Source organism: Pristis pectinata, chromosome 24, assembly GCF_009764475.1.
Source record: "Pristis pectinata isolate sPriPec2 chromosome 24, sPriPec2.1.pri, whole genome shotgun sequence".
Lineage (NCBI taxonomy): Eukaryota > Metazoa > Chordata > Chondrichthyes > Rhinopristiformes > Pristidae > Pristis > Pristis pectinata.
The window spans coordinates 6,459,163-6,471,404 of NC_067428.1; the positions used below are offsets into that span (position 1 = coordinate 6,459,163).

Genomic DNA, 12,242 nt, shown 5'->3' on the forward strand with positions numbered 1-12,242 from the left:
CCTCTCACTGTTCCAGAGATATGTCAAGCTGCTGCCTGGTTGCATGTCGATAATTTGGATACAAATGTATGTGGTCTGATTAGTAAGTCTGCAGGTGACACAAACACTGGTGGAGCTATGGATAATGAGGAAAGTTGTCAAAGGATACAGCAGGATATAGATCAGTGGGAAATTTGGGCAGAGAACTAACAGATGGAGTTTAATCCAGACAAGTGTGAGGCATTACACTTTGGAAGGTCAAATGCAAGAGGAAAGTATGCAGTACGTAGCAGGACCCCTAGGAGCATTGATGTACAGGGGGATCTTCTGGTGCAAGGCCATAGCTCCCTGAAAGTATCAACACAAATAGGGTGGTAAAGACGACATACGGCATGCTTGCCTTCATCGGTCGGGGTGTTAAGTATAAAAGTATGTAAATCATGTTGCGGCTATATAAAACTTCAGGCAGGCCGTACTTGGAGCATTGTGTGCAGTTCTGGTTGCTGCACTATTGGAAGGATGTGGAAGCTTTGGAGAGGGTGCAGAAGAGATTCACCAGGATCTTGCATGGATTGGAGTGTATTAGCTATAAGGAGAGGTTGGACAAACTTGGATTGTTTTCTCTGGAGCATCAGAGGCTGAGGGGCGATCTGATAGAGGTAAATAAAATTATGAGAGGCACAGATAGGGTAGATATCAGCATCTTTTTCCCAGGATGGAAATGTCAAAAACTAGAGGGCATAGCTTTAAGGTAAGAGGGGGAAATTTTGGATGAGATTTGTAAGGCAAGTTTTTTTACACAGAAGGCGGTGGGTACCTGGAACGTGCTGCCAGGAGAGGTGGTAAAAGCAGATACAATAGCAACATTAAGAGGCATTTAGACAGACACATGAACAGGCAGGGGATAGAGCAATCCAGCCCATGTGCAGGCAGATGGGATCAGTTGGATTGGCATCATGGTTGGTGCAGACACAGTGGGCTGAAGTGTCTATTCCTGTGCTATTCTGTTCTTTGTTCTATGTACCCCCATAGAGTACAAAGCTACACCCATGTGGCAGAGATTGGGCGGCAGGCTGGTGTCTCAGACATAATGGTGCAGTGTGATCATCATCATTCCCCATCTTCTCCTGCCTCCTGCTCCTCACCTCCCTCCATTGACTCTCCTGCAGGGGGACACTCTGGCCTGATTCAATTCCCTGCGAGGACAAAGCAAAGGGCAGTGGCACAGGCGAGCTGTGCAGCAACGTTGATGGGAATGAGGATCCGCAGGTCCAATCAGAGGGGAGGTAGTGAACTGGAGGAAACATCTGGCAGATTTTGGGTGGCTGCTGTAGGTCCAGTGGAGATTTGGTGGCTTCTCTGCCCATCAGTTCGAATGATGTCATGTCCATACTGAGACGTTGACCTCTGGGCATAAGGAGAGGGTGGCAGGGGTGGCTTCAGAGCAGGTCACCTCCCTGTTCCTGACAGATTTAGCATTAATAGAGGAGGTAAAGGACAAAGATAATCATGACATTGTTTCCCTTGAAGTCTTGACCTCTATGTGGGGGTGATGTCAGGGGTGGATTGGCAATGGTGAGGTGAGGGTAGGGGTTGTGTTGGAGAAATTGGGCAGTGTAAATGAAGTCACAGACTATGTAAACATGTGTAAATGTTTGTGGATGTGTACACCTATGTATATGTGTATACATGCCTGTACATATGTGTGCATGTGTGTACCCATATGTGAATAGTCATTCCCAGAAAGACAAGGGGTGCAGGTGCATAGTGCCATGAAAGTAGTGACACAGCAAGACAGGATGGTGAAGAAAGTGTTTGGCACGCTTGCCTTCATCGGTCAGTTTATTGAGTACAGGAGTTAGGACATCATGTTGCAACCGTACAAGTCGTTGGTTAGACCGCACTTGAAGTAGCGTGTGCAGTTCTGGTCACCCAGATATTGAAAGGATGTCATTAAGCTGGAAAGGGTGCAGAAAATATTCACAAGGATGTTGCCAGGACTGGAGGGCTTGAGATACAATGAGAGGCTTCATAGGTTGGGACTTTTTTCCCTGGATTGTAGGAGGTTGAGGGGTGACCTTATAGAGGTTTATAAAATCATGAGGGGCGTAGATAAGGTGGATGGCCACAGTCTTTTCCCCAGGGTAGGGGAGTCTAAAACTAGAGGGCATAGGTTTAAAGTGAGAGGGGAAAGATTTAAAATGGACCTGAGGGGTAACTTTTTCACACAAGAGGGTAGTGGGCATATGGAACAAGCTGCCAGAGGAAGCTGCAGAGGCGGGTACAATTAATGTTTAAAATGCACTTGGACAGTTACATGGATAGAAAAGGTTTAGAGGGATATGGGTCAAATGCAGGCAAATGACTCTATGACTGTAAGTGGATATCTTGGTCCGCATAGATGAGCTGGGCTGAAGAGCCAGTTTCCGTGCTGTATCATGCGTCAGCATATACATACAGGTTACCGTGATGTTTCTGGTCAAATCCTGACGTCCAACATCACTAATTTGTTGGATAATTCTTGCTAAGGCAAAACCCCAGCCATCTACTCCCATGCTCTGCAAAGTACAAACCTTGGCAGATTCTTGCACCAACACCTTTCCCCTGTAACCACAAAACAGTGTCACATTAACTGAATCCAGACCCTCTCTGTCCCTCACCTGTCTCACCCCAGCAGCCCCAATGTCTGCTGCCGCTGTCTGCATGTGAGCGGCAGGGTGTCTTCAGGCTGGGGCCGCCGCTGGAGTTGATGGGCAGCGAAGCATCAGCGGGGGCGCATAGTTGAAAGGTGTCGTTAGGGAAACCAAAGGTCCCTTTTTAAGGAGTGATTCTGGGTGCAAACCAGCCCGTGACATTTGAAAGATGTTTCAGGCAAATGTCATTCTTTTTTGCATGGAGAACTGACGGTGTTCGTGGTTACACGCCAATCATTCAGTGCCCCAGAAATGAATTAAATCCAAATTCTAGGTGCCGAGGCATGCTGATGTCCTTTTTAGTTAACCAGTGAATTACGGGAAAGCTGAATCCTTCAATCCTTTAATAGTAAAAGAACATGCAAAATATGTTCAACAGGGTGTCGTAGCTGTGGAGTGCATTGTCACCGTGTATCTCAAGAACCTGGAGAATGTAAATCATCTCTAACATTTCACCACGTCCTTGAGGATTTTTGTTCTCAACAACAACAAAAATCCAAAGCGCTTTTAGCTCAATGTGAGATCACTTCGTTACAAAAACATATTTCTGCCAACCTGCAGACTGCTTTATATTTTGAGTCACTGGCTCAGAAAGCAGGTTCTATGCATCAGTTGCTACCAGCGGTACTGACTTGAATAACGTGTCACTTTAATGCGTTTCAACTCCTCCCTTTGTTCTAAAGACCGCCCACATTTTTTCCCCAAGTTGTTTATAAACCTTCCTGCTGCTCCGATATCACACTTGTTTTCTTTTGCCAGACCTGCCGAAGTCAGTTCACCGAGGGAGCAGGGGTCAAGTGAGCAGCAACATGGATCAGACCGAGTTCCAGGTACCGCAGACTCTGGAAGATCTGATCAAACAACTCCATGAAATATTCTCCAGTGACAAAATCAACGTGGAAGAGGTGCAGACTCTGATGGAATCTTACACAAGTAACCCCGCAGACTGGCGTAAATTCGCAAAGTTCGACAAATACAGGTAACCATTTAAATCAACAGAAGTGAGCAGAAACCACTCTGCACACCGCTACTGTAAGCAGTGTCAAGGAAACCCGTCCTAGAATCTAGGAAACTGCACAAATAGATCACATGTTATAGAGGGAGAAATCCGATGCGAGGGGCCCGTGAGAGTGTTGCCGTTGACGCGTTTTAAATATCAGCGGAACAAATTGCCGAAAAGTTAAATGATGTTGCAAGGTTGTTGTCTAAGTTCAATATACCTCTGGAGATAGACTTTGGAACCTAGGTTAGGATCAGGCGCGCTGAGCTGTGTACGATTGTTTCCTGTAAGCGAATTTCAAGGCATTTTTTTTCCTTTTATGAATTGACCGCATTGCACTGTGATATGCAACGGGCAATGTACATAATGGACCGTTTACGATCGGTTTCTTTCTTCTTTTCAGTTTGAAATCGGGTGTCCGAACTCACACGTCCGTCTCTTTATGGGTGAAATCAACCGCCCTCGTTTGGTTGATCTATCCAAAGTTAAATGTGATAATCAAAGTATCTGCAACACTGTAGCTTTACGTGTGAAGGGTTAATAACTTTGGCGCAACGTTGAATTTTTATTATTACTAAAACCTCATTACATCTGAAGACAGGTGGTAAATTCAAAAGAGGAGGCACTGTATTTTTTAATCACTGGTTCCTCTTGAATAGAAACCAAGGAATCTTAGAGCAACGCTGTTTCCGTGGATAAATGCTTCTGTTATTTAAGGAAAGGGAGCTGCATCCATCGCCGGGATATAATATGGTAGGGCATTTATTTTGGCAGCTGGTATTACGCCAGGTTACAGCGAATGAAGGCTGGAGGTGTAGGATATGTGTATACCATCGGCTGTTCTTCATGTTAAACAAACCACGCGTTTTGCATTCTCCAAATATTGCGAGCAACGCAGAACACGGAGATTTGCAATATAATTTCATCCGTTGATTTAAACGAAGCCAGATAAATTTGGAATCGGCAGTCTTAAATTGCTCCTTGGAACAAAACACTATTATCCCAGTACTGACTCATGCCGTGTAACTGTTAGACTGTTATATTGGAATTAACTGATTAACTTCCTCAAAGATATGTTTAAGTATCTTCTGAAACTTACGGTGTCAAAGTCTTGTTGTTGTACTAAGCAACAGAATATCTATTAAATATATAAGGGATCATCTAGTTCCATTTCCCAGCTCATTCCTCGCCAGAGGAGCCATTCACTCTGTTGACATGATGTCAGTCGATTGTGTTTCAGTCTATTTGTGCAGTGAATTTAGTCAATAAGTAACCAGATTTTGTGCCATTCCCAATTTAAAAGAAATTCATGTTTTTATGTGGTTGAAATGTCTGAGAGAAGTTTCTTTCTTTTAAACACAGAAAAAAAGTTTTTGGGAATCTGAAACAAGCTGGAATGGCTGGTTATCTGAAATCGTTGAACTCAATAACTGCTGGGAACTGTAACATGCCCAGTTGAAGGTGGAACTTGCTCCTCAAGCTTAAGCCGGTCTGAGTGGGAGAGAGGTCTGAATGTGAATGGGACATCAACCAGCAGCATTAACTGTGTTTTTGCCTCTCCACTGATGCTGCCTGACCTGCAGGGTATTTTGAGTATTCTTTGTTTTCTTTCAGATTTCCATCATCTGTTTTACATATCATGGTTCCTGTGTTGCTCTCTCTCTCTCTCTCTTCCCCCCCCCCCACGCCCCCCCCCCCCACATTACTTGCTTTCACTCATCTTTACTTGCATTAGCTCCAAGGTGGTCAGCCGTAATTAATAAGTTTTCACCTTCCCCCCTCAGCCAGCACTGCTACCACTTGTATCATTCAGTGGCTCGTAGTCTCCAATCTATCACAAACTTTGTTCTCTCCACCCCTTTCCTGTCTCTGCAACTTAGAAACATCTAATTTTCAACTTTTATCAGTTCTGATGAAAGATCATTGATCAAAAACATTAACTCTATTTCCTCCTCCAAAGATACTGCCAGATCCTCTCAATGTTTCCAGCCTTTTTCTGTTTTAACTTTTTTTACAAAATCAGATGCACTACAGCCATCTACAATTGAAATGGCAATTAGCATGCCCTAACATTATGTTGCCTAAAGGAGGAATGTTGACAATTTGCATAACAATCACTTATAATTTAATATGAAAATATATTTAAAAACTGCAGATGCTGGAAATCTGAAATAAAAAGAGAAAATGCCAATAGCACTTAGCAGGTTATGTAACATCCGTGGAGAGAGAAACAGAGTTAATGTTAACTCTGTTTCACTTTCAGTAGATGCAGCCAGAAAACAGTATTTTCTGTTTCCATAGGAGTCAGAAGACTATTTTTCAAACTCCACTCCAGAGGTTTCAGCACACAATGTAGACTGACATCAGTTCTGAAAGAATTTTCTCCTTTTGAAAGCCACTCTTTTGGCTCATTTGTCTACCCCAATATTTCAATAAAGAGCACGGCACTTCTCCCCAGTGTACTTTTAAGACAAGATATCTTTATTAGTCACATGTACATCGAAACACACAGTGAAATGCATCTTTTGTGTAGAATGTTCTGGGGGCAGCCCGCAAATGTCGCCACGCTTCCGACGCCAACATAGCATGCCCACAACTTCCTAACCCCGTACATCTTTGGAATGTGGGAGGAAACCGGAGCACCCAGAGGAAACCCACGCAGGCACGGGGAGAACGTACAAACTCCTTACAGACAGCAGCCGGATTTGAACCCTGGTTGCTGGCGCTGTAAAGCATTACGCTTACCGCTACACTACCGTGCCTCCTTCCACCAACACTAGCTAATGACTGATTTAGTTTAAAACTATCTCGGGTAATTTTGTTGAGCAGGTGGTTCTGCGCTTCCTAGATCTGCAACAATGACTTCATTGTCTATGAAAGCTTTTGGGATGTCCCAGGAACAGGAGATGCCTAAATTCCCACATTATTTTTTTTTGGGGGGGTTAAAAGAATCCCAGGATTAAATCAGAATTTTCACTCAATATAATTCATTGACTTATTTGTTGTTCTTTACATGTGATAAACCTCTGTATATAGTCTCCACTGGACACGGATTAGAATTGTTCTCCCAATACTTGTGTCAAGCAAGACTCCACAGGAAAGTGCAAGTTCGTCAAATAAATCCTAATGCCTCAAGCAAATGCCCCCTTCATCCAGTAACAAACTAATCTGTCCATTTTTATGAAATAAAATAATGTAGCTAATATATCGGGCCTTGGCTCGAAACGTCAACTGTTCGTTTCCCTCCACAGACGCTGCCTGATCCGCTGAGGTCCTCCAGCATTTTGTGTGTGTTGCTTCTTTCCTGGAAAAATCAGTACGTGAGACAGTTTTAAGCAGAAGATAAAACTGCACTGAAATGCAATATTGTTGTTGCCTAACCACTGTATTAAAAGCACAGGAGATGGCACTCAGTTCAAAGTGACAATGGTTTACACCATTCTCGCACCCTGTTCACTTGCCCCCACCCACCTGTTTATCACCTACTATCAAAGATCATTCAAGGCACTGCTTCAGTCCATCAATCCTACTTTTAGGATCTCCTTTCTTGCATCCCTCCACCTTTAGAAGTCACACCGCCATTACTAACATAAGTATTTGGCCATGTCTTTGATTTCCCACTCACTGATCTGGCACCTGCTTTTTCTTACTATGAGGCACATACTAGCAAGTTGCTTGACCTTACGGGAACTTGTGAAGCAAAAACAAAAAATGTTGGAAGGATTCAGAAGGTCAGGCAGCATCTGTGGAAAGAGAACCAGAGTTAACGTCGCAGGTGAAAGATTCTTCATTTGTTTCAGATTTCCAGCATTTTCAGATTTTTTTGATCATCGCAAACTCAGGTAAGAGAAGAGGGGGTGTTGCCTTTCTGATGAGGGAGGACATAACAGCAGTGCTTAGAGGGTATATTCCTGGGGGATCGTCTAGTGAGCCCATATGGGTGGAACTTAGAAATAAGAAGGGGATGGTCACTTCAATGGGACTGTATTATAGGCCCCCCAGTAGTCAGCGGGAATGAGAGGAACAGATGTGTAGAGAGACTGCAGGTAGTTGTAAGAATAATAGGGCAGTATTAGTGGGAGATTTTAACTTCCCTAATATTGTCTGGGCCAGACGTAGTGTGGGGGGCTTGGACAGAGTAGAATGTGTGAAATGTGTCCAAGAAGGTTTCTATTATCAGTATATGGAGGGCCCTACTAGAGAGGGTGCAACACTGGACCTCCTCCTGGGGCATGACGTTGGGCAAGTGACTGAAGTGTCATTTGGGGAGCACTTTGGGTCCAGTGACCATAATTCTATTAGTTTTAAAATAGTTATGGAGAAAAATAGGATGGGTCCACAAGTTAAGATCCTAAACTGGGGAAGGGCCAATTAGGCAGGATCTTGCAGCAGTCGATTGGGTGAGACTGTTTGCTGGAAAAGGGATGATTTGCAGGTGGGAGTCTTTTATAAGCCCAGGGGCAGCATGTTTTTGCTGAGTTGAAGGGCAAGGCTGGCAAATTTAAGGAACTCTGGCTGGCGAGAGATATCGAAGCTCTGGTCGGGAAAAAGAAGGAGGCATACATTGTGTTTGCACAATCAGGAACGAGCAAATCCCTCAATGACTGTAAAAAGTGTTGGAGTACACAAGAGGGAAATGAGGAGGGCAAAAAGAAGGCATTAGATGGATCAGGCAGGCAGGGTCCAGGAAAATCCCAGGAGATTCTATAGGTATATTAAGAATGAAAGGTTGGCTAGGGAGAGAATATGTCCCTTTGAAGGCCAGCATGTGTGGAGCCACGGGAGATTTTTAATGAATACTGTAGAGAAAATGATGGATGCTAAAGAAATGAGGGAAATGAGTGATGTCTTGGACCACATATATGGATTACCATGGAGCAGGTATTGGCTGCCTTAAAGTACATTAAGGTGCATAAATCCCCAGGGCCTGACTGAGTGCATCCTTGGACCCGCAGGAAGCTCGGGAAGAAATTGCGGAGGCCCTTGCAGAGATATTTACTTTACATTTAGCCACAGGTGAAGTTCTGGAAGACTTGAGGGTGGCTAATGTTGTACCATTATTTATCAAGAGCAGCAAAGACAAGCCAGGAAACTACAAGCCAGTAAGACTGACATCAGTGGTGCGTAAGTTACTGGAAGGGATTCTGAGGGACAGGATCTACCAGCATTTGGATAGGCAAGGTCTACTTAAGGATAGTCATCATGACTTTGTCTGTGAGAAGTCATGTCTGACAAATCTCTTAGAGTTTTTCGAAGAGGTAACCAAGAGGATAGATGAGGGGAGGGGAGTAGAAGTTATCTATATGGACTTTAGCAAAGCCTTTGACAGGGTCCCGCAAGGCAGGCTAATCTGGAAGGTCAGATCACATAGGATCCAGGGAGAGATAGCCAACTGGATTCATAATTAGTGGTGAGCGATGGTCGAAGGTTGTTTCTCAGACTGGAGGCCTGTGACTAGTGATGTGCAAAGGGGTTGGTGCTGGGACTTTTGTTGTTCGTTATTTATTTAAATGATTTGGATATGAATATACAAGGCACGTTTGGTAAGTTTGTGAATGATACTAAAATAGATGGTATTGTAGATATTGAAGAAGGTTATCAAAAATTACAGGGGGATCTTGATATCTGCATAAGTGGGCTGAAGATTGGCAAATGGCTTTCAATTTGGATAAGTGTGAAGTGTTGCAATTTGGGAAGTCAAACCAGGGTAGGACTTGTACAATGAATGGTCAGGCACTGGGGAGTGTTGTGGAAACGAGGGAACTAAGAATACAAGTACATAGTTTGCTGAAAGTGGCATCACAGGTAAGCAGGGTGGTGAAGAAGGCATTTGGCATCCTGGCCTTCATGTCAGGACACTCAGTATAGGAGTTGGGATGTTATGTTGCAGTTGTACTAGACTTTGGTGAGACCACACTTGGAGTATTGTGTACAGTTCCAGTCACAGTTTTCCAAGCTGCAACTTGCAAGAAGTGTGTATCATTCTGGATTGCACAAGCTTTCGATGCTTCAGGAAAGATGCTGTGTTCCTGTGCACATGGTCTGTTGAAATGGTAAATATTTAGTTTTAAACAAGCAAGATGACATTCAATAAGTTGATGATCTTAAGTGGCCCCTCTGGTCTGATACAGAAGAGTCATGTGGTTACTGCCTCCGTTGTTTGAAGCCACGGTTGAGGACCACTTTATCTCTTCCCACCAACAATTACCCAAAGGGAAAGGGGTGGTGGGGTGCAGTTCTTGTTGAAGGCCACTTAGCTCAGCCCGGGAAATCATTGCTGGAGTTTCTCAGGACTGTATCCTTCTCCCAAACATCAGTTGCTTCATCAATGACCTTACCTCCGTCATTGAAGTCACTTGGAAATCTCTGCTGATGATTGCACAGTGTTCAGTTCCAATTGCGACTTCCAAGAAAATGAAGTAGCCCATACCATGCAGCAAGATCTGGAGAAAAGAAGAAACTTTTATTCCCGCTTTATTATGACAGCACGTCCTAAAACCCTGCGCTGCCAATGAGTTACAGTCATTGTTACAATGTTGGTGAATTGAACAGTCAACGCACACAAGCAATAAAGCAGCAAGCATTTCAATGCCAGGTAGTCTTTGTGAGCAGTCACTTAAGTGACTTTGCAGTCACTGTGCAGACTGTAGAATTGTAACAATAAAGAATCTGCTGGAGGAACTCAGCAGGTCGAGCAGCATCTGTGGGGGGAAATGAACTGTCCACATTTTGGGCTGAAGCCCTGCATCAGGACTGTAAGGTATTTTGTAAATCTTTGCAGTGTCAAGACAACCAGAGAATGCCGGAAAAATTCAATAGATAAGCATCTGTGGTAGGAGAAATAGAGTCAACATTTTAGGCTGGACACATTAACTCCATTTTCTGATTTTCTCAAGAAAATCAGCATTTTTTGATTTCATTTCAGACCTCCAGCATCAGCTGTGTTTTGATTTTCAGGGCAGATTTTGCAACCAGGTTTTGTTATCTCAGCCAGGTGGATTTGATCTTCCGTTTTTAACAATAGGGAGGACACAACAGCTTTGATAAAACCTGCAATGCAAAGGCACCATTGGTTCTGCAACCCAACCTGTCCAGAGATGAAATACAATTTTCCCTGAAGTAGATTTAAAGGGAAGATGTTATAAATACTTCATAAAATCTGAAAATATTAGAAATGCACAGCAGATAGTTCTGCATATGGCAAACATTTCAAGTAAGCACAAACGGAGCTTTAGGGATGTGAGAAAAGAACTGTAGTTTAGATTGTGAATTTCTGTGTGCAAGCAGTCACTGTTACATAATTCATGAGTTATTTTAAAAGGGCATCAGATAATTGCCTGACCAAGATTGAAAAGAAGGAGAAGTATGTGTAAGAGTGGAATTAGAATAGGTGCCTCATGCAGAGAAAAATATAAGTGCGACACACAATATACTGGAGGAACTCAACGGGTCAGGCAGCATCTATGAAGGGAAATGGACAGTCGACGTTTCAGGTCAAGACCCTTCTTCAAGACTGGAAAGAAAGAGGGGAGGTGGCCAGTGTAACAAGGTGGGGAGAGAGGGAGGGTGGAGCGAGAGCAGGCAGATGATTGGTGAATCCAGGTGAGAGGGGAAAGATAGGCAGGAGGGGGAGGGGGGAGTGGGAATGAAGTATGAAGCTGGGAGGTGATAGGTGGAGGTGACAAAGGGCTGAAGAAGATGGAAGATGGTGGCCAGCCATTTTAATTCCACTTCCCATTCCCCCACTGACATGGCTGTCCATGGTCTCCTCTACTGTCAAGTTGAGGCCAGAGGCAGATCAGAGGAACAGCACCTCATATTCTGCCTTGGTAGTCTCCAACCTGATGCATGAACATCGATTTCTCTAACTTCCAGTGACCACTCTCCTCTGTCCCATCCCTTCGTTTTCCCTTATCCCACAGGTCCTCATACCCCTTCTCTTTCCCCTCCACTTCCCTCTCGATCTGCCCATCACCCACACATTCCTTCCTCCCAGTTCCACTCCTCACGTCTTTCCCTTTATTCCATGGTCCACTGTCTCCTATTAGATTCCATCTTCTTCAGCCCTTCGTCACTTCCACCCATCACCTCCCAGCTTCTTACATCATTCCCACTCCCCCCCCCCTCCCCGTCCTACCTATCTTCCCCCCTCCCTCACCTGGATACACCAATCACCTGCCAGCTCTCGCTCCACCCCTCCCCCCACCTTTTTATACCGGCCACCTCCAGCCTTTCTTTCCAGTCCTGAAGAAGGGTCTCGACCCGAAACGTCGACTGTCCATTTCCCTCCACAGATGCTGCCTGACCCACGGAGTTCCTCCAGCATTTTGTGTGTTGCTCCAGATTCCAGCATCTGCAGTCCCTCTTGTGTCTGTAAAATGTAAATGCTTGCGATGGACAGATTGACCAGTTTTGTGCTGGTACATTTGACTATATTTTTTCAATAAGTTATTCAACAAGACGTAAATTCCTTGGAATCCTGTTCAGTACATCCAGAAGCCAATTGTTCTGCTCAGCAGTGAGCCTTTATGAGCTCATGAACAGGAAGTATGCAAAAACTCTTGCCTTTG

General features: G+C 44.2%; 1 protein-coding gene across 2 annotated transcripts in view; it reads left to right on the forward strand.

Moving 5' to 3' along the window:
- Nucleotides 1–3,263: 3,263 nt before the first annotated feature.
- LOC127582773 (cysteine dioxygenase type 1-like) overlaps nucleotides 3,264–12,242 on the forward strand; it is a 42,815-nt gene continuing 33,836 nt past the window's right edge. The window contains exon 1 of one of the 2 annotated variants that reach the window (XM_052038346.1): nucleotides 3,264–3,651. In XM_052038346.1, coding sequence (XP_051894306.1) covers nucleotides 3,482–3,651 — 170 coding nt within the window. In that variant the 5' untranslated portion in view covers nucleotides 3,264–3,481. The remainder of the gene's footprint in view (nucleotides 3,652–12,242) is intronic. The other variant, XM_052038347.1, reaches the window with a different exon arrangement.